Raw genomic sequence first — 25,622 nt, forward strand, 5'->3', positions numbered from 1 at the left:
TTTTTGATTCATTGTTATTTTTTTTCTTCCCCCCACTCCTCCCACCCCTCTTATCCTTCTATACAGTCCCTCCTTCCTCCATTCTTGCCCCCCTCCCACCTCCCATTATGTGTCATCATCCACTTATCAGCGAGATCATTCGTCTTTTGGTTTTTTGAGATTGGCTTTTCTCACTTAGCATGATATTCTCCAATTTCATCCATTTGCCTGCAAATGCCATAATTTTATTATTTTTTATGGCTGAGTAATATTCCATTGTGTATATGTGTGTGTGTGTGTGTGTGTGTGTGTGTGTGTGTGTGTGTGTGTATACCACAGTTTCTTTATCCATTCATCAATTGAAGGGCATCTAGGTTGATTCCACAATCTGGCTGTTGTGAATTGAGCAGCTATGAACATTGATGTGGCTGTATCTCTGTAGTATGCTGATTTTAAGTCCTTTGGGTATAGGCCAGGAGTGGGATAGCTGGGTCAAATGGTGGTTCCATTCGAAGTTTTCTAAGGAATCTCCACACTGCTTTCCAGAGTGGCTGCACTAATTTGCAGCCCCACCAGCAAGGTATGAGTGTACCTTTTTCTCCACATCCTCGCCAATACCTATCATTGCTAGTGTTCTTGATAATCGCCATTCTGATTGGGGTGAGATAGAATCTTAGGGTAGTTTTGATTTGCAAGAAAAGGTTTCTCTGGCAGCTTATGTGTGAGGCAAGAGAGGGAAATTGAAGAAGCCACAGCCACAGAAGGACAGGGACAGAAAAGAAAGAGGCAAGACCCAGAGTAAAATTGAGTTTCCACCTGAGAAATTTTTCCTTGTCTTTCTTATAAGTTTTTAAAAAATGTTTTTATTAGTACATTATATTTATATGTAATAGCAGGGTTCATTTGGACTTAATCATGCATGCATGGAATAAAGTTTTCTTCAGTTCATTCACTAGTACTTTCTCTCTCTCTCTCCCCTCCCTGCTCTCCCTGTTCCCCTTCCTCTAATCCATTGGTCTTTCTTTCTTTGTTTTTTTGTTTTGTTTTGTTTTGGGGTTTTGTTTGTTTGTTTGTTCGTTTTTCATTCTTTCTGAGTAGCCAACTTACTGTACAGCAGGAAAGTTTTACTGCCTCAAAATGAATAAACTACCCTGCCTTTGATCCAGATTCTTTTCACACAACATATTCTTTTCTGTTGTTTTGTAATTACTATAAAATAAGCCAGCAAAGAAATCTCTGCCAGATAATATTGTCTTTTTTTTTTTTTTAGAATGTATTTTGCAATCAGATTCTTAAGTTATTTTAATTGTTTGGATTTCATTAGGTAATGAAGAGTCTCCACCAAAAGTTTTGGAAGGAGCAGAACTGTCAACCCACTTCAAAACAGAGGTATGGCTGATAATTACCTTGAGCTGTTAGTGGTTGTATGCCATTTTGCCATATATTCATTCGTGTGTGTGTGTGTGTGTGTGTGTGTGTGTGTGTGTGTGTGTACATAAGTATATATACATGCACATATCCAATATGTACATACCTAAGCATCACATAGCTCCTCTTTTTACTGAATTTCTGACACTGAGTATCGGCATTACCATATCCTATGGGGAAGGGTTGGTAAGAATCTCAGTAATATTGGTAAATATTACCATCATCAAGTCCATTTTCTCAAGCTTGAAACCCAGGAAGGAGTCAGCCTCATCTTCTGTCAACCACATATACTCCATTGTCAGTTCTTACATCTATTTTCATTTCTGTAGCTACTGCCCTCATCTAAGCCACTGTCTCAGTAGCTTCTCATTACACTTCTACTCTAGCCCCCACCTTCAGTCTGTAATTCATACAGACCCAGATTGAAAAATTAAAGGATTGGCTTTAGTTTTTATTTGTTTATGTATTCAAGTACTGGAAATTAAACCCAGGGTGCTCTACAACTGAGCTACACCCCCTACCCTGTTTATTTTTTGTTTTGAGACAGGGTCTCACCACATTGCCAGGGCTAGTCTCAACCTTGAGATCTTCCTTCCTCAGCCTCCTTGGTGGATGGAATTAAAGGTGTACATACTGTTCCCTGCAATGTGCTTTGTTTTATAAAACAGATCCTATCATTCTGCTTAAATTTTTCAGTGACTTCACATCACACTTAGAACAAAATCCTTTTTTTTTCCCCCTTAATTGTGGCCTGTGTACCTTATACAATTTAGTCTCTGTGCCTCATTCCATGCCCCATTCCAGCTGCCTGATTCCATGGCACCTTCCAAGATGGCAGTAAATGTGGAGGTTACCAGGAGGGAAGAGGGCTCACAACCTACCCAAAAGGAACCGTGGGCCAGGAGACATTTGAGTGGAACTTTGAGAGTAGACTAGATGCTCACCAGAAGAGAAAGCAAAGGAAGAGCCTTCCAGGCAAAGGAAGTATGTGTTCTAGATTCAGAGGGCAGAGCCTGTGGCGTCCCAGGCTCCTAGCAGCTTGGGGTTATGTAGGCCTGATCAGGAAGGCTGCGTATTGTGCTAAGTTGGACTTTTACTTTTAAAGCAGTAAGAGAACCATTGATGGGTGAAGTATGAGATTAGATTAATTTTTCTTTTTCATTTTTCGATTTTGTATGAATTTGAAAGTATGCTTTTATATTGTTTAAAGATTCTAGGTTTTTTTTTTTTTTTTTTTTTTTTTTTTTTTTTTTTTTGGTCTAATTCACTTGAGGCTAGTCTAACCTCCTTGTTTTAGAAACTTCAGTTAACTTATTTTTATGGCACTTTGGATTTTTTAGATACTTGTGTCTTCAGGGGAAGAGAAACATCAGAACGTTCTAGCATCACCAGGGACTGTGTGTGGAGGTAAGCTCCTTTTAGCAGTGGTTCATGCTGACTTCTCCTTGCATATGTTTTTATTTTCATTACATCTTAAAATCAGTAGCTGATCCAGGCTGTGTGAATTTGCCTCTAGAGGGACTCCGCTCCCCTCTGCCCTGCCCTGGTGCTGGGCTTGAACCTCTGAGGCACATGCCCAGGCTCTTTATTTTTCATTTGAGACAGGGTCTCACTAAGATGCCAATGCTGGCATCAGACTTGGTGTTTCTACTTCCTCTGCCTCCTGAGCTGGATTTATAGGCATGTGCCACCACACCAGGCTTATTCTTTCATTTTTAACATTTTTTTCTTTAAATATCAATCCATTTTATTTAAGGTAATTGCTTAAATGTGATGTCTCCAAATAATAGTAATCTTAAGACAAATCAATCAGTCCTGGAAGACCACACCAAGACTTGTTTCATGATGAAGATGTCTAATCCAGAATTTGGACAGATACCTTAATTAGTTCAGATAATTAACATCTTGTGTTAATCATTGAGAAGGTAACATTTTTGGATTCTGAAGTCCTTTGTTCCCACAGTTATATTTCTGACTGCTTTTCTGTGTTTAGTTACAATTCAATAAGAGATCTATTTATGTAAAAGGAAATTGTTTAAAAGAAAAATGTGTGTTCTGTCACTGTTGAGTAGAAGCAGCAGACCTTGTACTTCAAATATCCAAATATAAACAGACCATTGCTGTTTGAAGGGATAGGATCTAACTTGTCATTTGATGGCATTATTTTTAAATGAACCAGTGTTATATTGTAGCTTAACAGTTGCATTAAGTCTCCACCTTTTTCCTAAGCTTCAGATCACCAAGATAGTTAAATCACTGTAGTGACTAAATGGACCATTGCCATCATTACAAAAATGCAGTCAACCTTGATTTCCATTGTTTTTCTAGTAGTAGAAAAATAATTGGTCAGAATTTTATAGTTCACAAACACTTTGTGATCCTATTTAACTACCTTGAAAATCTTTAAATTTGTTTCTCTGCAATTCAAAAACTATTTTCCTTACTTCTCATTTTTCTTTTGAACAGCTGAACTACAGAAGGAGCTTTCATCACTGAATGAATCCCTAAATGTAAGTGACTAATGGTTCTGATTTTGGTGGTGATGGTGGTTTTGTTTTGTTTGAGAGTGAGAAACAGATACCAAGTGGAGGGGTTGTCTGTGCTTCTTCTTTTGAGGACTTATGAGGCCAGTTGGTAGCATGCTTACCACTGAAATTCAACCTACTGCCAGCTGCTTTTTACTCTGTCTTTTCCCTGTTTACCTACAGCCATTGATAAAGAAATTTGAACTTTATGGTTTTTATAATTATAGTAAAATGAAAATTGGATCATGATGTCTTAATTCATCCTGGTACTGTAGACAAAATAGTTTTTAGTTTTGAGAAATTTTAGAAAGCTGTCTGAAGGTACTGAACCATAATTGCCATATATACATATTTTTCCCCAGATCAGACTCATAATTCCTTTCATGCTTGGAAGAGTGTTATTTGGTTTTGTTTTGTTTTGTTTTTCCTCAATGTATTCATAGGAAACCTAATATCATTCCAGAGGTAAGCATTCTGTAAAACACTAGTAAATCATTGATAGCCACCTTCTCTTCAGGGCTCTTAGAGTTGCTGAGAGAGCTTTACTTACCATCAGGCCCCGTGGGATCATAGTGCTTACCCTGTTCTGCAGCTGCAAGCTCAGACACAGTGTGCTAAAAAGGAAAGGAAGGATGGAGAGAAAAGCCCCACTAAGCGTGCTTCAGGTGTGCCCTCCAAGAGTTACAGAGATTTTAAATAGGGCTGAAACCCACAGAACTCGCCTGTGTGCTCCCTCCTGTGTCGGCCTTTCTCCAGGACCCCAGCAAACATCCTGTCCCCAGATGAGCACAACTTCCACCCAGGCACAAAGTTCTATAACTGGAACTTGGAATATTGTAGGATATTTTGAGACTTTCCTCTCAGTTTAAAATAAAGTGGTATTGACGTGATTTACCTAACAAGTAATTATGACAAAATCCTGCAGAGTTTTTTTAAAAAAAGAGTACCATGAGAGTTCTTTGGAAGGGAAGGGAATTCAGAAAATTCAGAAAATTTTTCTCTTAGTTTTCACTCTTTTGCCAAAACTATTTCAAACACAAGGAGAATAAACACTGAGGGGTGAGAATGTAATTAAATCGAAACTTTTTACAAGGAAGGTGTTCTGTGCTTTGGAGCTTTGGGGTAAATTAAAAAGAGCATGTCCTCCAGTTCCTTTTGGTGTCTGCACAAACAACCAGATTATATAAGTACTGCCTTTTTTTCTGCTTTTTAACTTTTTCTGAAACTATCCATAAGTAACCATTTATATTGTGTATTTAGGTTGAAAATTCAGGCTCAAGAGCAAATGAAGGAGTTCATAATGAATCTTACAAAAAATCGGGTAAGTTAATGAATTTCATAGTTGTCACCCCCATCCCAATACTGAGGATTAAACCCACTGAGCTCCATCTCCAGCCCTCTTTTCATTTTGAAACAGGGTCGTGCTGAGGCGTAGGCTGACCTCAAATTAATATCCTCTTGCCTCAGCCTCCTGTAGTTGGGATTACAGGCATGTGTCCCTGCATCTAGCTCATAATAGTCATTTTAAGATTAATTATATTTACCAGTTTTTGAGAATCTTCTATGTGCCAGGCTCTGTGATAGTTACTTCCAAATTTTCTCATTGAATTTATATAATCCACTGAGGTGAATGTTAAGCATTGCATAAATCTTTGAGTAGACTAAGGCTTGCAGAGGTCAGTTGACTTGTTCAAGGCCACACAGCTTAGAAGTATGGTATCATGCCTTAAATAACTTTTGCCAGTAACCTCATAGTGGACTCAAAGTACAAAATGCATAGTCCCCTACGGTTTGTACCATAGAAGTCTAGAAGTTCTGTGCTATATTCTCAACAGAACATTTGCTAACTTCTGATAGGTAGTCTGAAATGTAGTAGCAGATCAGGAACATCACATTTATGTGGGTCTTCTCCCAGGGGTCATGTCTCATTGCAGACAATATGTAGAAGCCCCAACTCCAGGCAGATCATTTTCTTCTCAACCACAAAATAGAATTTTATTGATTCTCCATTCTGAGAATGGAAAACAGGGTCTATTTCTCATGCACTTATTTTATAGCATATCATATAAAACAAAAGTTAAAGCAGTGATAATTATAAATACCCCTATACCTAGTGCCTAGTTTAACTGTATGTTAACATTAAGCATATTTGCCTCCCACGTCTTTTTAAAATGTTACAAATGTAGTTGCATCCCCTTACCACCCCTTCCCGTGCAGTCTCTTTCGGTTACCCCACTCTAACAGGAAGCACTATTCTGCATTTAATAGACTTTCTAGTTTCATAAACAATATGCAGCATATGTTGCCTTATTTAGATGAATGGTATTATATAAACCATCTCCATGTTATTTGCTCACTTGGCAATATGTTCTGAGGTCTTTTTCCTGTTGACTTGTGTAGCACTAGTTATTTTAATTGCTAGTCACTGTTCCATTGTGGGAATATGCCATAATTATTAATTGCTTCTTTTGTTGGTGAACATTTAGATTTTCTGCTACTTTTCCTAATTACAGAGTGGGCTGCTTTGCTTACTGTTGGGCCTGATCCCCAGAGTCTGCAGTGCACCTCTGTCTCTGGTGTGGTATCATTCTGTTATAGGCCACTCTTTAGTGTACCGAATATGCCAAATTGTCTCGAGGCTGTGTGCTGATACTGTGCTGCTGCAACACAAGCTGAAGGGAAAAGGCCTGAAGTCGACTGTGAAATCCACTGTTGTGACCCTGCACATGTTCCGCGCCCCCCTCAATTAAGTCACATCTAACAATGGCAGAAACTGGAACTTACCTGATGGAATTTTGGGGATGATCTCATCAAAAATTATTTATGAACTATAGCAGTACTCCATAACATTACTGCTATTCTGTAAATTTCTAAGTCCATGTTTTCCTCACCCCATCCTCACCATGCACCCCTAAAACAAGTATTAGAATAAAAAATATTCCAATATTTAAGGTGTTTTCTTCATTATTATCTTTATTACTCAGGGATATCCAGTGGTGGAAAAGACAACACAGAAGCCAGAAGAGGTCACAGTGTTGAAGCAAATTCTAAAGAGGTATGTTTTCATAATAAACCTAAGCATCTCATGTTTTAGATATAATATTTTCATCTGTACACCAAGAAAAGTGTTAGAAAGGCTTTAATTATTTATAATATTAAATGGATGTAATATGAATTCTACATATCACTTGTATCTGTGTGCTGTTAAAATGTTTGGACAGTTTCACAGGTTCCAGGATTATTTGGAAGCATCTATGTTATATGATCAGAATGTGTCTTCATCAACCATAAGAAGCCCTTTTTTAATGGGCCACTAAGAAAGTAGGAAAATTACTAATTAAATTATGATATGCCATCGATGTAAGATATAGCTTATCCTCAGAGATGACAAAATGAGAAATGAAATAAAAATTATTTTAGAATTGTTGAAATGTAGTATGTTACCATAATCAGGTTTGGATGTTCTGTATGGATTTACATTCAAAACCAGAAAGACTAAAGATTAGAAAATTATGTAATTCAAGTCTAGATGCCAACAATGTTACTTGAGGCGTTTTTTTTTTTTTTTTTTTTTTAAATTTATATAGAAATTTATTCCAAAGAATAGAAGCTAGTATTATGTGCCCCCATGTCAGTTCATTTGGTCAAGATTCTGTTGCCTTTAATATAGTCATTCTTCATTCTAGGTCGAAGAGGAAGAAAGGCATATTCCTAAAAGAAAAAGAAAGAAGCATTATGCTTCCTCAGAAGATGAACTGGGTATTTAAAAAATATACATACACTTATATATATATATATATATATATTCCTCTTTCAGACATCTTTAAAAATTACATTATTCGACATCCAAAAGAATAAACCAGTAACAGAATCCTTGAGGGTGTCAACTGTTCACGTCACAACTCTGGAGGCTGATGTGAGGTGTCTTGACACGGCCAGGATCTCTTTCTTCTAGACCTCTCTAGAAGCTAGGATGTCCCCTGTAGAAGAGTCAACTCCTGGACCTCACAGCAACTCAGGCTCCCTGTGCAGTGTGGTCTGTTACACAGCCAGGTGTCACCACGTCCTTGCTCTGCATCAGAAGCAGACGCCCTACAGAGCTGAAGCGCTTTAGGCAGAGTGCATGTGAGGCCCCCCCTGCTTCAGACTGTTGGTTTTCTCATGTCCGGATATCAGTGCCATCAGCTGGAACTTCCCGTAGTGATGCAAGTGTTCCATGCTTACTTGGTCAGTTTAGTAGCTACTGGTCACATGTGGCTGTTCACATCATTGTGATTGATGTGAATAAAAGAATGAATTTTTAATTGTTTTTAATTTTAAATTTCAGTAGGCACATGTGACCAACTTTATTGGACAGTTTAGGGACCTTTCTATTCAAATATCTGACACAAAGTAGAAATTCAATAAATACTTACTGAGTGAATGCAGGAGAAAAAAATGATAAATACTTTTGTAGCTAAGTTATAGTGATTTTTTTCAGTTCATATTATATTCAGGTACCATCCATGGCACTTCATGTACATTTCCCATTTTTATCTTCATAGCAATTCAGTGAGTTAAGTATTGTTGCCATTTATAAAGAAGAAATTAAGGTTCTGAGAACTTGACTTTACGTCTGCCAACCAAATCCAATTCCGAAGCCCAACCACTAAGCTGTGCCTCTTAGGTAGTAACTCATCCAGGAAATTGAAGTTAAGGTATCACTGGGAACTGTAAGCGCACTTAGCCTTCCCCATAAAACTGCTGCTTTGTTGATACCTTGTGAGCATTTAGGAATTTTTTATGTTATGCTTTATTTTACTTTATTTTATTTTTTTACTTTGCCAGAGCCAAAGGCCAGTGGTTGATACTCAGATCACATGGTATTGTAAATACATTCAGAATAACTTCGGACTTCCTTGTGTCACAAGCCTAAAAAAGAAGTTTAAAACTGTCCTAAAATAGAACTGTGCATTTCATTTTTCATTTAGCTTTTATTCCTTTGTGATTCTGTCCAAACTGATTTACAGATGGTAATTCAGATGTCCTGGATTCCAGAATAGAAACAACACAGAAACAGTGCTCTGAAACTGAGCCACAAGACACAAAGGTATTTTTTTCTACATATTAATTTTAAGTTTGGGAGTAGCCTAATTACATCACTCTGAATACTTAGTATTTTTTCATCCTAGTATGCCTTTTACTTTGTTTATACCTAACAATAATCACTGTATTAAAAATATATGGATTTTTTTTAGTGTCCCCCACAAAAAAAAAAAATGTTTTACTTTATAATCCGTAAATTGCAAGATTATGTTAACGTCACAATTCAAAGTAATGTTTCTTTGGGGTTTTGCTCAGTAATATTAATTTCTTAAAGAGGCTTTCATGTACTTTCATCACAGATGTACCAAAATACAAAATATAGTGATGTGTATTACTTTAAAATATTAATATTCTACCTTCTCTCTTGCTTAACCTCTGCCCCTAAAATATAGGGATCCCCAAGGTCAGCCTCCCTACTGCCTTTCCCTGTGGTTCTGTTTTTTTTTTTTTTTTTTTTTTTTTTTTTTTTTTTTTTTTCCCTCATGTCTCAGAGAAGTTCAGACTTTCATTTCTGCTCCTGCTCATATTTCCCCTTTTTCCTGCTAGACTTTTAGAATTTTCTTCCATTTCTGAGACTTGGCACTTTGAAACTTCTTATTGTGTATCCAGACTAGCTCCATCTCCTTCTCTTTCTTTTCTTTCTCTGTTTTCTTCCACCTCGTTACAAAAGTATTTAAGTCAGGTTGTTACTTACCATCCAAAAAAGGAAAATGGCATATTCTCATAAATTCTGGTGAATTGTAGTCAAAGGAAGAAGTAGCTTTTAACCTATCCCTTACTTCCCTGTCCAGAACAGGAGCTAATGCTCCTAAATTTGAAGAGAGGCAGTTTGAAAGGGTATCTATTTATTGTCTCTTCAATTTCATTTAAGTTTTTTAATATTAAATTTAACCAAAATCAATCAACTATTTTCATCAAAAATTGCATACACAGTATTTTTAGTATTAGAATGTTTTCTTGCATGGAAAGCTGTCTGTAATAGTATTTATTTCATATCACGGTTAGTGTTAATAGTAATTTTTGCATATTAGGTTGGAAGAGATTTTATAATTCCTATTATAACTTTCTGCGTAATAAGTATGTATCACTTTATAAAAGGAATAACATCATTATTCTAAAATGTGTATGCCAAGACTAAAAGAAGACTGAAATTGAATATGTGGAAAAAATGTAGGCACTGGAAAAATCATAGAGGGAATAAAAAGTGAGATGTACACATGTCCTCAGGATCTGATTAAGTGCCTAAGGCGCTAGAGATTGACTCTCAAAAGAACCACCCCAAGGACAGAAATGCAGTTCATTCAGTGGTTTGAAAATTTCTGGGCAGTTCTTCAACCCACTATATAAAAAAAATTATGTGTGTTCTTGCTGCACTTAGAGCAGGGGTCCCCCAAATTCCTGCTCACGCCAACTCCCCAATACACACACACACAGAGACACACACACACACTCACTCACTCTTCCCCCCACTCTCACATGAAGAAATTCTAGACTGGAAATCACAGTGTGCATTAGTCTCAGTGTTTATTGGATTAGAGGAAATAATTTGCTTAGGAGAAGGTTCTCACTTTCCCTAAGGACTGACCTTTCATTCTCTAAACCATATCCTTCCAAGGTGGGTATAAAGTATACCATTGGGCTATGAGATGAAATGGTAGAACCACTCTTTATATCAGGCTTTTATCCAAAAATAAGCAAGTCTCTAATAATATTTAATATACAAATTGGGCCTGATGTCCTTACTGAGAGCAACATTACCTCAATATCACATGTCAGTCTTGCACCATAATTGCATGTCTCAGTCCTGGGCATGTAGGACTTTCAAGGTGCCTTAAGGAAAGTGGTAGTTCCATAATATAGGGGACTTGAGAATAGCCCCTTCAGTTCTTTATTCTCTTTCAACATTTTATGATTGACTAGAATTTACAAATGCTCAGTGAAAGGAATTTGCAGAGTCTGTCAAACTAGTTTTAATTGAACTGACCCTTTCAAAATAAACACATACTTAAGATTCCTGCAAGGCAAACCATAAGAAAAAAATAACATTTATAATGCAGGCACAAATACATAAGAGAAATGGCTGAGCTACCACTTAGTATTACTAGGAAGTAACAGAAGCTCTTTGTCATCCTCAATACTAAGTACAAAGAACCAGCATGAGATAGGCAAAAAAAAATTTAAATGTTTAAGAAAAAGCATGTGAAATGTGGATGTTATATGGATGTATTTGCCTTCATATTTATACTCCTTCACATCCTGGAAAGGCTAAATCAAAATCCAGTGACATTGAACCTCTCTGAAGTAAAGTGTCAGGTGAGGGTATTTCTTTGTAGACCTTTTGTATTTTGAACAGGAGAACTTCTTCAGATAAGTAATATTAAAAGTAATAGAGGGCCAGGGGCAAAGCCCAGGGGTAGATGTTTGCCTAGCACGTGTAAGGCCCTGGGTTTGATTCCCAAAAGTTCATCATCATAGAAATTATCCCACTCCTCAGTAAATACCCAAAGGACTTAAAATCAGCATACTACAGTAACGCAACCACGTCAATGTTTATAGCAATTGAATTCACAATAGCTAGATTGTGGAACCAACCTAGATGCCCTTCAATAGATGAATGGATAAATAAACTGTGGTATAGATACACAATGGAATATTATTCCCCCTTAAAGAATAAAATTATAGCATTTGCAGGTAGATGGATGGAATTGGAGAATATCATGCTGAGTAAAATAAGTTAATCCCAAAAAACCAAAGGCTGAATGTTTTCTTTGATAAATGGGTGATGATACATTATGGGGATGGGGGTTGTTGGGGGTAAGAGAAGAATGGAGGAACTTTAGATTACGTAGAGAGAAATGAGAGGGGGAAGGAGGAAGGGGTATGAAAGATGGTGGACTGAGACAGACATTACCCTAAGTACATGTATGATTACACAGTGTGAATCTACATCGTGCACAACCATAGAAACAAAAAGTTGTACCCCATTTGTATACCATGAATCAAAATGCAGTCTGTGAAAATTAAAAGAAGTTATATAATTAAAAAAAAAAAAACAAGGATTTATAATTATTGTAGTGGGCTAAGTAAAATTAATTAAGATTTTTAGTTTTTAAGTTTATCTCATCCTACTTTATATAGTTTTATTTGCATACTGTATTGGTATTATACCATAAACACTTTGGTATTTCATGCTCAAAACCTTTTGTGACTAAGGGTATATCATTTGACTATTGAAAGATCACTGATCTACACTCCTTGAAATACTCAGAAATCCCTTTAGCACCTTACAATTTATCCCTTCCTCCTAAACCCGCCTTTCCACCACTCCACAAAGAAAAATATCTTTTGCCAATCTATTCATTTTTAATAAGCTCTCTAACAGCAATAATAGTTGCTTTTTAAAAGCCATTTTCCAACTAAGTGTCCTAAAAAACAGCTAAGAAATTGTTTTTGAAATAGAAAACTTTGCAGAGAGTGAGTGGAGGCAGAGTTGTTTGAAAAAGAATCCTCATGTTCAACTTCTCTATAGGAAGAAAATTCTGGAGACTTGGATGAAGTATCCAAAACAAATTCCAAGACAAACAGCACTACTTCAAGGGCCATGGAAGAAAAAGGTGAGTTAAAACATATACGTATACCGGGATAAATTGAAATACTAAGCCTTCAAAGTAACCAGCATCTTTCTCACTGAACTTTCCCCCTGAAATATCTGTTTTGCTCATTTGCTTTCTCTGTATAACACCATACCTCATGCTTGAGGTTAATAAGGTTTGAGAATTATTTTTAAATTGGTCCTGCTCTACCCAAAGTGTGCTGCTGCTCTCTTAACCAAGCTCAGGCTACTAATTTTGATGGTGGAGGCATGAAAATGAAGTGTGTGTGTGTGTCCGCGATGGCGCAGGTCCCCTAGGTGAGCACCCCTTGCAGTGGTGAAGGATGACTTTTGGACTGAGCCCTGCCTGCCTTTTCTGCAGATGAACTTAGCAGCAGTGAGGCTACCAGTGAAAAGACAGAGCAGAATGAAGATGATAGCATCAAATCACAGGAGGTGAGAGCTGCTTTTCATGTTTATTTGCTCAGAATGGTTTAGTACTAAAACCAGATTGAATGTGAGAAATAGTGTTACCAAGAGATTTTCCTAAGTACTTTTGAAAGAGCTTTACTTTTTCAGTGCAGTGGGACACTATTATGTAGCATGCATTTTATCAGTGTCATTATGATTAATTTTGTTCATCTTTGTTTTATCAGAACATTTTCGTAAGACCTACTTTGGCATGGTCAGATCAGGTCAGTCCAACACTTCCTCAGTGGCAGTGTGAAGTCTGACCCTGAAGCTTAGCATTCTGCCAGGCTAGGTACCAGGACAGGACAGCAGCAAGAGTCTGAGCCCCATGGAGCCCAGCCAGGAGAAAATGGGAGCAGCATCAGGATGGGCCAAGGGGACCCAGTTTCATGAGGCATGTCTTAGGTTCCTGGGAGGATGAAGGAACAGACAAGATACTTCAGCCCTAGCTTTTATAGACCCATTCAGGTTTCAGGGAGCCCATGGACAGAGCCCCTTAAACCCAGGAACAACCTGTACACTAACCAAGACTAGATAACCATTGCTAACTTTGCAATTTTTAATGGTTCATTTTGTTTTTTTATACTTCTATATGAGAAATCAGTGAACTCCTTTCTTTTTTATATGAAATAACATTTGTTCATAAGTAACTTGAAGTAAGTCCCAATTCAGATGGGATTTACATAGTTCTTACAGAGTAAGAGGTAACACTTGCCAGCACTTACCTCCTTGACCCCATCCTCTCAAAATCCTCACCTCTCCCTGGATTCCGAGAGAGTTGTCAGGGTCCAGTGAGGGAAATATAGAGAGAGAAGTAGAACACCACGCCCAACACCTCTTTTAACTTTAAGTCACAAAGTTGGAATTTGATCACACTTAGGAGGAAACTAAATCTCAGGCTGAGAAAACAAACTGTATAATAGAGGATAAAATTGTTCTTTTGCATTTTTTTTTTTCATTTCCCTCTTAGGAAGATCAACCAATTATTATTAAAAGGAAAAGAGGAAGACCTCGTAAATACCCTGTAGAAACAGCATTAAAAACGAGTAGGTATTTGGAAGTGTTTTCAGTTCATACACAGGAGAATTCTTAAACTCATCTGTTAAGTGTGTATTTTTGTTATTGTTTTCTTTTTTTTTTTTTTTAGAAGATGACTCCAAAACAGATACTGTCATTGCCACTGTAAGTACCTACAAAAATATGAGAAAGAACTCTTCAACTACTGGCTCTTGGCCTTGAAAGGGTACACTGTAATATCTAGTATTTTGAACTCCTGTTTTTTTAAGTATTTGAAAAGCTTTAAAAGATTTTCCTAAACATGGGGCAACCGTTCAAATGTTTTGGCTAGTAGTGACATCATACAAATGGAATTTTATTAGCTGTTCTTAGGTTCCATTCCTTCCTCCCTTGAGTTGGATCATGGGAAAATTGTATATTGGAACTTACTTCCTTATGGTTACCCTTAGCTAAAATATTGAAATTTGCTGTTTTATATGATTTTTGAGACCAGTAACTTTTATGGAAATCTCTAACATGTCTCGCCATTTACTACATTCTGTGGAATTATTTTTATACTAAAATGTGTACTAGTTCCAGTGTAGAAGAATCCTCAACAATAGTTTATCATTTTGAAATTTTTTTTATCTTTGACCCTGAAGTGCATGCCCACTGAAATCATGGTGTCAAGACTTTACTGTATGCGGTTTGGTGGCAGCACTGTTAGGAGGATAGACACATGACCACCGACCCAACAGAAACCCTTGGGATGCTAAGCTCTGCTGGGACCAGTCAAGGGACCTCTGATTTCCTTGGCTGTAAAGTGACATAATGATACCTGCAGCCCTTGTCTCATAGGGATATTATAAGACAAAAAAAAAAAAAAACCAGTGAACCAGTGTGACTCTATTTACCAACATGGGAAATAGTTTGCTGGCTCTGAGAAATGAATATTAAGAATATCAACCACAGGGGCCCATTCTCTAGCATGCAGCAGGATGACTGGGGAAGAGGCTGGTGGCAAAGACTGTTCCGAAGCATGGGCATTCATGTTGGCTAGGTGTACTTAGCTTGCTGCAGAACGTAAGTCCCAGACTTCCTGTCTGTGTAATAAGTAGAGGTGTGAACCTTCTTTTCATTATAGATTGCCTTTCTATGTGATAAACTGCTGGTTTCAGTTTTTTGTTCTTTAAACTTAGGTAGAACATTCTCCACCTAGCAGCAAACTGAAAATGATGCAAACAGGTATGTTCCAGGAGCGCCTAGCTCTGTGTATGCTGTAAGGAATTTGGTGTGCTTTCAGTTCTCTCACAGAAATTTTCAAACCACTTCCTAAGTAAGTCTTTTTCCCTTGGTGAGCAAGAAGGCTGACTGTTGGGGAAGGTTTTAGACTTTCATTCTGTTCATTGGTAAAATGAGTGAACTCCTTGGTAAAAACAATTTTTCATAGAGCCATGAGAGAATATACTTTCAGTCTCTTTCTGTGATCTGAGCCTGTCTCTGTTAAGAAACCTAGGAGGAGGAAGGTAAAGGCAATAAAAGGCACAGGCTGGGGATATAGCTCAGTTGGTAAAGTGGCTGCCTCACATGCACAAGGCCCTGGGTTCAATCCCCAGCACCATGAAAAAAAAAAAAATTGAAGGCACAACACTGGGGGCCTTGCATCCACAGGAAGAGCCTGTACTGCAGGGCTTCACCAGATGTGCTGGATTTGTAGGAAAGAAATAGACGAGCTGCCTGGGATTGGGCACTGTTTCCAGGAAGGCACAAATTCAGCCCAAGAGCCTGCTGAGCTCAGAGGGATGGTGATTTTGAAGCAGTCTCTTCAGTTTACAGAGCCCAGGACACAAGAGATGAAATTGTTTGAAATATTTTTGTCCTCATTCCCAGGAGAAAATGCATTCCTAAACACTGGCAGTCTTGAGCTCCACGAGGCAGAATGAGGAGAGCATTCCTTATTGTTTAGCCTGCTCCATGCATTTTCCAGATTCTTCAAAGTGCATACACATTGATTTTAAGGTTTAAAATTCTGTGTATTTTTATGTAAGAGCCACTGGTGGATTCTCAAGGGCTGACATAAGCAAAAAGCATGAGAGGGAGAGCTATTTTATATCAAACAAATAGCACAGCCAGTGTAGGAACGTATCTGTTCTGATCAGCAAGATAAAGCAAATGTATAATACCTGTACAAAATGTTTTCCACATTCAGCCATGTGTAAGCTTGTGATTATTTTTGTCTCTAGGTAAGTTAAGGTTCATTTATTTAAAAAAAAAAAAAAAAAAAAAAAAAAGGAGAATTCTGCTTTATGTATTTTGGGAAGGTTTTTGTCACCATTATTGAGTTTTTTTGTTTTTTTGTCTTACAATGTTGGGGGTTGAACCCTGGACCTCATATATATATATTAGGCAAGCATAATAGCACTGACCTGCATCTCCAGTTCTTTTTATTTTAAGACATGGTCTCACTAAATTGCCTATGCTGGTTTCAAACTTGTGATCCACCTGCCTATTAAGCCTCCTTAGTAGCCGGAATAACAGGCATGTACCACCACACCTAGCTATGCTTGGTTTTTAACCAATTTTAATTTATAATATTCTAAATCCATATAAAAAGTCTTCATAACTTGAATGTCCTTTAAAGACTCCAACTTAAGCTATGTGATTCTGTTGTGAGGGTTACTTGACAATAGTTTTCTGAACCTGGGTAGTGATGAACAGTTTAAAACCGACTTCTTTGTTGGCCTTTTTATCAGATTTTTTCCATCTTCTCTGTAGTATAATATATTGAACCTGCAGAGAAGGGCAACTACTATAGTCTTCATCATTACTAAGTACCTTTGAATTTTTATCATCTACAAACATGCCCTGATTATAGCTTCAAAGAGTACATTGACTAATCTTCATTTTTCATATCAACATATATTCTCAGCAAATTGTAACATCTCCTGAAAACAAATGCATTGTGAATAGGCATAAATAGCCTACAAACAGACTTGTAATACATAATTTTTTAGTTGCTGTGATGTATTAAACTATCAGTTATCATTCTGCTTATTCATTATGTGACTCCAAACTATGGAAATCAAATTATGCAAACTTGGTTTTTCCAAACTTTAAATCAGGATTGTAATTTACAGAACTACCTTGAAATTTAAAAGCAGCACAGGTTTAACATCCTTGATCAGAAATCTGGAATGCTCGAAAATTCAAAACTTTTCAAGTGTTTGCATGACACCATAAAATTCTACACCTGACTTCATGTGACAGGTCACAGTCAAAATACAGGTGCACTAAAACTGCTGTATAAAATTACCTTCAGAAGAAAGGAAAGATAAAGACCAAAACTTACCTTAAAGAAATATCAGTGAAGCTGCCAACCAGCTTCGTATATCCACCTGATGTTTATCACTTTAAAAAAAAACTCACACACAAGCACAGTTGTCTATCAATATGACCTACACAGATATAATTGTCTGCCCCAGTTATAATAATATTTTGAGAAATTTGTGCATTAAAATGGTATTTCTTTTAGGAATTTATCCTCAAATTGCAATGCTTTTTGCTCCTTATTGTCATTTTTATACTGTGTTATTTGAAGAAACATGAAATTCTGTACTTTTTATATTTAAAAATTACCTACAGGATATATGTATATATAAAGTATATTTGAAATATATGTATGTATATAGTGTATTTGAAATATAAATTAATTTCACATTGAGACTTGAGTCCCATACCCAAAATATCTCAATATACATACAAATATTCCAAAATCTGAAACCTGAAACACTTCTAGTTCTAAGCATTTCAAATAAGGAATACCTAACCTGTACATGATCCTGAGTTGCATGCGTTACTGGTGTGTCTTAGAGTCTCCCTAAAGACCCTGTTTCCCTGCCTTTCTGGGCTCAGAGCATTTGAGTTACAAGGGACCATAAAGGTGGTCTAACCCAGCTCCTTGTCTTTACAGATGAAAACATTGAGGCTTAGGAATTTTAAATAATTGGCCAAGATCACAGCTTATACATTGCAAATCTGAAATGAAAACTGTTTTCCTAACTTAAATTCTGACATGCTTTCTGCTAGGTATTCTCTGATTCTTTATTTAACTGATATAAAATGATGATAAATTGTATAACAATACATTAAATAGCATTGGTGCATGAACAGATAATAATCAGACAATCAAAGTTAATTTTTCAGTAATAATGTACTAATGCAAAGATTTCCCTTTTTTTTAAGATGAATCCAATAAAGAAACAGCTACCCTACAAGAGAGAAGTATAAGCAATGTAAGTGTTAGTTTTCTTATCAGGATACATCCTTTAGAAGTAAACGTAATCAATGATCAATTGACCACCCTTTCAACTTTACTTTTATTACCCCTAGGACGATGGTGATGAGAAAACCGTGGCGAGCGCACGTCGGAGAGGAAGGAAGCCCAAGCGCTCGCTCACTCTGTCGGATGATGCTGGTATGTCTCTAGTGTGATCTGAATTACTGTCTTATTATTTCAGAATCACCTTTTTTAAAGAACTTTTCCTTGGAAGAGGAGAATCCAGTGGGGTACAGCTCGTATTCATGTTATGTAAATATGTGTGAAATGGCTCTGATCCCCTGTCAGAAATGGTACATCCCAGATGTTTTTCTCAGAACAGGTGATTTTCTCATGCATGCTGGCTGTGAACTGCAGAAGTAAACTATCCCAAATGTGTTTGAGATCAAGTTAAACAGTTGTGAATTGCAAGTGCTGAAACTAAAAGGAAGTGGAAAACCACTTCTTTTGCCTCCAAGTCCCCAATATCCTTACTTCTAAACTCCATGACTCTCCTTTGAAAGTGTCTTTGGGAATTGTACAATCCAGGTGTTACCCTTCTCTCTGAACAGAATTCTCAGAGCCAGAAAGAAAACGCCAGAAATCAGTTTCTGAAGCAACTGAAGACAAAAAAGATCAGGAGTCTGATGAGGAAGAGGAAGAAGAGGAAGAGGAAGAGCCCCTTGGAGCCACCACAAGATCCACCACTAGATCAGAGGCACAGAGGTAATGGGGGCAGCTTAGAGCTGCCAGACATCTTCACCAGTTTCTCCACCCAAAAAGAGCTCCTAGTTTCATGGGATTCTCTGAACTGAAGCACTCCTGCCCCAGTGGAAGCCGTTTCCTTTCATTTTATCTCTAGCAGAGGGCACATGTTCTCAGCTGTCCATCATTCTGCACCTTCTTGAAGAACCCATTTCCTTTTTTTCTTGGTTCTGGGGATTGAACCGAGGGTACTTCACACTGAACCACATCCTGACCCTTTTTATATTTTATTTAGAGACAGGGCTTCACTAAGTTGCTTAGGGCCTCACTAAATTGCTTAGGCTGGCTTTGCACTTGCAATCCTCTTTCCTCAGCCTCCCAAACCACTGGGATTACAGGTGCAGACCACCATGCCTGACTTGAAGAACCTGGGTCCAGTCCCTGGTACAAAAAAAAAAGAGCCTTGGGATATAGTTCAGTGGTAATGCCTCTTGAGTTCAATCCCAGTACCCCCAAAAAGTGATTCTTTAAAAATCATATTTGACTTATATCATCTGGATAAACCACCTGGATATTACTGTTCTTCCTGAAGGTACTTTAGGAACCTGTGATTTATGAATGGATTCTTTTCTCTCTGGCTCAGATTCCCTGGCATGGGTTGATTGGTTTCAGGGCTATGGCGTCTTCTTCATAATTTTAGATCTCAGGTGGCTGTGCTCTCAGTGGTCATCCAGGCCTAGGCCGTCAGTGGCTGAACACTGTTTGAGCAGTCCCTCTGAGACGGTCTTCCTTTTCTTGCACATGGGCAGGGGAAGCCACTCTCCTTGGCATTCTCTTCCTCATGTGCAGTAGAAGCTGGTCTCATGGTAACTTTTAGTCTTGCTTCTAGTTCTACTTTGGGGGCCTTGTAGTAATTTTCTCTTAAGTATTTAAGGGTGACTTCTGGGTCTTCTTGTTTTAAACCTCCTTATCCCTATTTGCTCCCTTCAGTTTGTAGTCTCTTTCAAGCAAATGTTCTATAACAAGTGTTTCTGGTGAACTCAGAAGAGGACTGCCCCATCTTATCTTCTGGATTCTATTTTCAGTATGCATCCAAATCACTTCTCTCAGATTGAGCCACACACCAGCTAGACAGTTCTTTTTCTTAGAGTTTTTATTGGTAATTCATCTTCCCTCATTTCAATTTCTTTTTTATGCAGTTGACTTTTGGGGACCTCTGAATTGTGCTTTCATTAATCTAGGCCCCTATTCTGCTCCAATGAACTCTTCTGATATCTCTATTTTGTCAACCAGTATATTTTCTATTTTTCACAAATTCATCTTTTTCTAAGTTATGATAAAATGTCATGCACAGTAAAAGCCAAGATAGAGCCATACAAGTAGCATTAGTCCTGGATGACATCGAGATCTGCTTAATAGTGATGGTCAAGGAAGCCAACCGTTTTTCTGCTTTTGATCCCCATTTTGATTCCCCACTCTCCTGTGCACAAGGAGCCTCATCCTTTCTAAATAGTCCCAAGGACAGGAGTATTCAGTGCTACTGTTGCCCAGTGTTTCTATAATCTGTTTCAGAAAGCATCATAGTGAGCCATCTGCACGTGCAACCTCCAAACTTGGCAGCCCAGAAACAGTTTCTCCTAGAAATCGCCAAAAATTAGCAAAAGAGAAGTTACCTACCAGCAAAAAAGTTAGTAAATCTCCCCCATTAGGAAGGTAAGTCCCTGCTTACACTTCAAGTCATGTTTAACTCCTGAGACTATTTTTGGTACAGTAATGCTTTGTTCCTAATTTGTTTTAAGATTTTTATCTCTCCAAATAACTGTCTTTGGCAATCCTTGGTTTCCAAAAGGAATAAGAAGGACTTCAGAGGTGTCTTCAGTGACCTTGCCACCCAGCCAGGCTACACAGGCTCATCCTTTAGACTTGTGATTATTGATTCTCAGCCACCACCACCAAAGGCAAGGCATGCTTTCCCCAAGTGGTCACCGGTCTGGATGCTTGGTTAAATCCACACAGTGTGGTGAAGCATCATACATCTGGCTTAGCCAGAGCCTTGCAGAGGTAATGAGGTGACAGAGCATCTTCTTTAAGACACAGCCACCTGCCAGCTGCACCTTCCACAGCAGCCTGGTCAAGCTCTGCTCTACAGGTTGTGCCAAGTCCTATCTCTTTGCCTTAGCTTGGCCTTTGCGTGTTTGTCCCCCTGCTGGTAAGCTGGGTCACTCCAGTAAACAGATCCTTCCCCTTCTTCAAGTCTCTTCCTTAGGGTGCCCTCCCCACCTGCTTCAGCCCGTTCTCCTCTCTCCTTCCTGATGCACTTTCCGTCAGTACTGGGCAGTTACTGGCATGGCATTGTTTTCCCCTTTGGGCTGTCTCTCCTTGAGATCTTACTTCAAAAATAAAAGATGGTTCACATGTATAAAAAACTGTTTTGGTATCTCTTGCCACACTTTGATCTTCATAGCACATTTGTAATACATGGATATGTTCTTATCCCTGTCTTACGAAGGAAAGCAGATCTTCTCATGATGTCCTGGAGGAACTAGGGGCATACTGCTCAATTCAGTGTGTAGAGGGATCACCTGGTGAAAATGCAGGTCACGATTCTGAAGGTGTGGGGTGGACTGAGTCCGGGACTAACAGGCTCCCAGGCGACCAGTGCCCCTGGTCACAGACAACACTCTGGGTAGAAAGAAAGGATATGGAAAGGGAGTTCCCACGGCAGGAGACGCAGTCTGCTCAGAGCTGTTCTCTGATCACCTGGGTCCTGACACAATAGCACTGGGTGATCGTGTTCCCTGAGTGACCACTGTCTCTCCTGTACATGGTCTGCAATGGTTATTGGCAAACACTGCTTCGTGGCCATTCTCCACACAGGGGTAGGAAACGTGCCAGAACCACACTGTCTGCAACAGTGTTAAAGTCTATAAGCAACTGTTTTTAGACCAGTGAAGTTCCATTTTTCCCTACTCTGCAGTTTTGACTTTCCTAGTCTTTTCATTCATTGACAGAAATTCCTTGCCTATTCCTATGTGTTGAGCATTGCACTAGACACTGGAGATAGAAAAATGAATAAATCTCAACAGCCACCCCGGGTGAACATCTTATCTATTGGGAAAGATACACGTAAGACTTCGAAAGCTTTTTTGACAGCAACCCACAGTAAGAATGTTTTGCAGTATATCTGGTGCTAACATTCCCACTGTAGAAGCTGAAGCAAGTTTTCATGAGTAAATCCAGATAGGTATACCATCAGTGGTATTTTCTAATGTGTTCTACTAATATGCTGCTTTACAATGCTGACAGTAATGTGAAGATTGAAAAGACATCACAGAAAAATTACCATGGTGAATGCTATATGAAGATACAAAGTGCCATGGATTCTCTGAGGAAGGCACAGCTTGCTCTCTGATGCAGAAGCCTTCCCAGTGGAGTGGCTTCTTTTTTTTTTTTTAAAGTAACTTTCTTTTAAAAAAAAAAAAATTTTAGTTGTAGATGGACACGATACTTTTATTTTATTGATTTATTTTTATATGGTGCTGAGACTCTAACCCAGTGCCTCACATGTGCTAAGCAAGTGCTCTCCCACTGAGCCACAACCCCGGCCCAGAGGAGTGGCTTTTGAACTGGGCCTTAACAAAGGAATCTGGTCAGAGGGGAAGAATGAGTTGATTTAAAAAGCAATCATGTCAAAAGCATGAAGATGTAAAGAAAACATCATTTGTTAAAATTAGAGAGCTGGTTATAAAAGACCAGGTATACTGTGCTCTGGATACTTTATCCTGAAAATTCAGAGAGCCAACAGGGATTTTATACATCAAAGGTCAGTAACATGGTTAATTGGAGTCCTAACAGTTCTGAGTGCAGACCAGAAGACAGGGGTATGCTGGTGACAGGGATTGGACAGCACATTCTTCCAAACAGCCTATTCTAACTCTGCCATCTGTTTCCGTGGTGCTGAACTGCGAAACATGGTTTTGCTTTAGACAGACCCTAGGTTGCAGTCCTGCTCTTCCTGTTAGTTGTTTCGATTTGGGGCAGTGTGTATGTTGGTAGGAATGTGTACGTAGGTAAGCTAGAAGGAAGCCCCGAGGAGGCGGCCAGCCTGTCCAGGCCAGCACCCAGAGGTGGTAGAGCAGGAACCAGAGCACAGGTTCCGCACTCTTCCAGGGGCTCAGGGTTTGTGTGTCTGGTTATCTCAGGCTCCTTTTTCTGTATAAATGCCACTGGACTTTTCTCTTCTTGGCAGTCCAGTTAAAAACTCTTTTTTAAAGGACTCCCAAATTATTTGCAGCAGCGTTTTTAACTCTGGCCATTGTCTTGACTTTGTTTAATGCAGATCAAAGACACAGCTCTCCCCTTCCACCAAACGCAAGAGAGAAGTCAGTCCTCCTGGAGCCCGGACAAGAGGCCAGCAGAGGGTCGAGGAAGCCCCTGTGAAGAAGGCGAAGCGATAATCCTGACACTGCGTCCCTGACGCTTGAGGAGCGCAGTGGAGAGAAGAGGGGATCGTCCTCCTGGGCCGTAGGCTTGTTTTTTTCCCAACCAAGAAAAGGATATGCATGTGCTATAAGTTCCTAGGTGCAAGCTTTTTCTTGTTATGTTTTAAACAGCTTTATAAACTATTGTTCATAGAAGATACTATGTACATTTATTTCAGATAAAGGAAAATAAGTTTACTTTGTATCTGAACTCAAAACAAAGTAGTTGTATATTTTAACATTCAAAATTGGGATTTCCCAATGTGACACATCACTAATGCAAACCCTTCCAGCCATCAGACACCAGGCTGCCTACTGGTGATCTGTGTATAGTATATGAACATGTAAAAATAGGTTGTATTTTACTCTATGTATGATGCTAATCAATGAACACTTTATTTATTTTACAGAGAAAACTTATTGGTGAACTTTACTATATCTGTTTATTTTATTTTATTATTTTTTTTAATAAAAAAGGGTTTTAAATGCTATGCAGTCATTAGTAGAAAATTTTTAGGACTCTGCCTGCCCTTTGACTATCTGAACGTGACCTGGCAGGAAACACAGACATTGTCGCATGTATCCAAGTAAAGTAGCTGAGCTGAAGAAGGGTCTCCATTTCTTTTCTGTTCACAGTCGTGACTGTTTTTAAGAACCTAACTCGTTTTTAGATTGTGTTTGCATCCGTGACTTTACCACCAGCCCCGCTGATGGTAGAGAGCCTGGATCAGGTAAGGTGACATGCCACCTCCCGCAGTGGGGCTCCTCTGCAGGTGTCCATTCCTCTCTTCCCGCTGTTCCGAAGCTTCTACCAATATTCTTTCCATATCTTTTTCAGAAAGAGAAACGCATCGAATGTTAGGTCACTCCTGTCTATTCAGCTTCAGAATTTTATGTTGTTTTATATACAATTATTTCAGGATAGAAACTGGTTTTATTGCCAGGTTCTTTTTTAAACATGTTTTAACTCCCATATGAACAAACTATCCAATTTAAGTTTTTCATAAACTTTTCTTAAGGTCAAATTTGTCTCTTGCAATGATGTGATGAGTTGCCAAATAATTGAGATTATTTTAAAATGTTTTGTTCATATTCTTGTTTTATAATTAAAATTTACATTCAGTGTGTGTGGGTTTTTTGTTATTTTTTTGTTTGTTTTGTTTTTTGGCTCAATGTAAGGTGGATATTTCTGTCATTTTACATGGTTTCTTACTGAGATTTTATATATAAATTATAAAATGTTTCCCTAAATCTTGAGTGGTAAATTTTTTTTCATGTGTCTTAAATTCTTTTCCTGTGCAAACCATTTCTTCTCTACAAGTAACTGGTTTTAAATATACTGCTCCATTTTCATATTCAAAGATGAATCAGTAATGGCCTCTTGTGTGATAGAATTGAACTTTAGACCTAGAAGAGACCTTTGGACCAGGAACATGAGAGTTTCTCATTTTTATTTGTACGGACGAGTTTTAAACAAAGCTCAACAATATAGTGAATCATCTTCAAGTCAGCCAAGGTTAGAAGGCTGACTAGGTTTTAAGCTCCCAATTCCTTATACAGTCTTTGCACTGGTCACTTTTAGATCAGTTAATAGAAGTGCAGACCTGAAAATATATTCTCAGTACAAAACCACCCTCCGTTTAGAGAGGCCTGCAATGGGGCATGACCTTGTAGGGACCCGGTAGTTGGATTTTGAGGAAATACTGCCTCTCAGCTAAATCAAAACTGTGTGAAGAATTTCCTAGTGGAAGTCAGCTAGACCACGAGCTTCCAGTGGTTCTAAAACCTAAGCAGAGAGCAGGTCCCATGGGGTCCTTGGGAATGTGTGGGGGCAGTTCTTGGTGATGTGGTGACTTGATACTGCTAGCATTTAGGGAGAAACAGGATAGGATGTGAGACATCCTGCAGCTCACAGGACAGACAGAATCCAAAACTGTGCAGCCCAGCACGCCAGTGGCTCCCTGCTGATCCACTAAGAAACACTCGGAGGTCTCTCCCTGTACGTCACTCCCCTGCCATCACCACTGCCAGACCTCACTGCTTCT

General features: G+C 38.5%; 1 protein-coding gene across 5 annotated transcripts in view; it reads left to right on the top strand.

Annotated features, from left to right (window-relative positions):
- BOD1L1 (biorientation of chromosomes in cell division 1 like 1) overlaps window positions 1-24,704 on the top strand; it is a 52,350-nt gene extending 27,646 nt beyond the window's left edge. For 2 of the 5 annotated variants that reach the window (XM_079154272.1, XM_079154276.1), the window contains exons 11-27: window positions 1,304-1,368; window positions 2,748-2,814; window positions 3,874-3,917; window positions 5,193-5,253; window positions 6,917-6,987; window positions 7,619-7,691; window positions 8,942-9,021; window positions 12,547-12,631; window positions 12,992-13,065; window positions 14,051-14,126; window positions 14,228-14,262; window positions 15,276-15,321; window positions 18,319-18,368; window positions 18,466-18,550; window positions 18,964-19,117; window positions 20,669-20,809; window positions 20,946-23,236. In XM_079154272.1, the coding sequence (XP_079010398.1) occupies window positions 1,304-1,368; window positions 2,748-2,814; window positions 3,874-3,917; window positions 5,193-5,253; window positions 6,917-6,987; window positions 7,619-7,691; window positions 8,942-9,021; window positions 12,547-12,631; window positions 12,992-13,065; window positions 14,051-14,126; window positions 14,228-14,262; window positions 15,276-15,321; window positions 18,319-18,368; window positions 18,466-18,550; window positions 18,964-19,117; window positions 20,669-20,809; window positions 20,946-21,102 (1,364 nt within the window). In that variant the 3' untranslated portion in view covers window positions 21,103-23,236. Of the gene's footprint in view, window positions 1-1,303; window positions 1,369-2,747; window positions 2,815-3,873; window positions 3,918-5,192; window positions 5,254-6,916; window positions 6,988-7,618; window positions 7,692-8,941; window positions 9,022-12,546; window positions 12,632-12,991; window positions 13,066-14,050; window positions 14,127-14,227; window positions 14,263-15,275; window positions 15,322-18,318; window positions 18,369-18,465; window positions 18,551-18,963; window positions 19,118-20,668; window positions 20,810-20,945; window positions 23,238-23,435 lie in introns of those variants that run through there. The other 3 variants (XM_079154273.1, XM_079154274.1, XM_079154275.1) reach the window with 3 other exon arrangements.
- Window positions 24,705-25,622: the final 918 nt, after the last annotated feature.

Source organism: Sciurus vulgaris, assembly GCF_902686455.1.
Source record: "Sciurus vulgaris genome assembly, chromosome: 9".
NCBI classification, from domain to species: domain Eukaryota; kingdom Metazoa; phylum Chordata; class Mammalia; order Rodentia; family Sciuridae; genus Sciurus; species Sciurus vulgaris.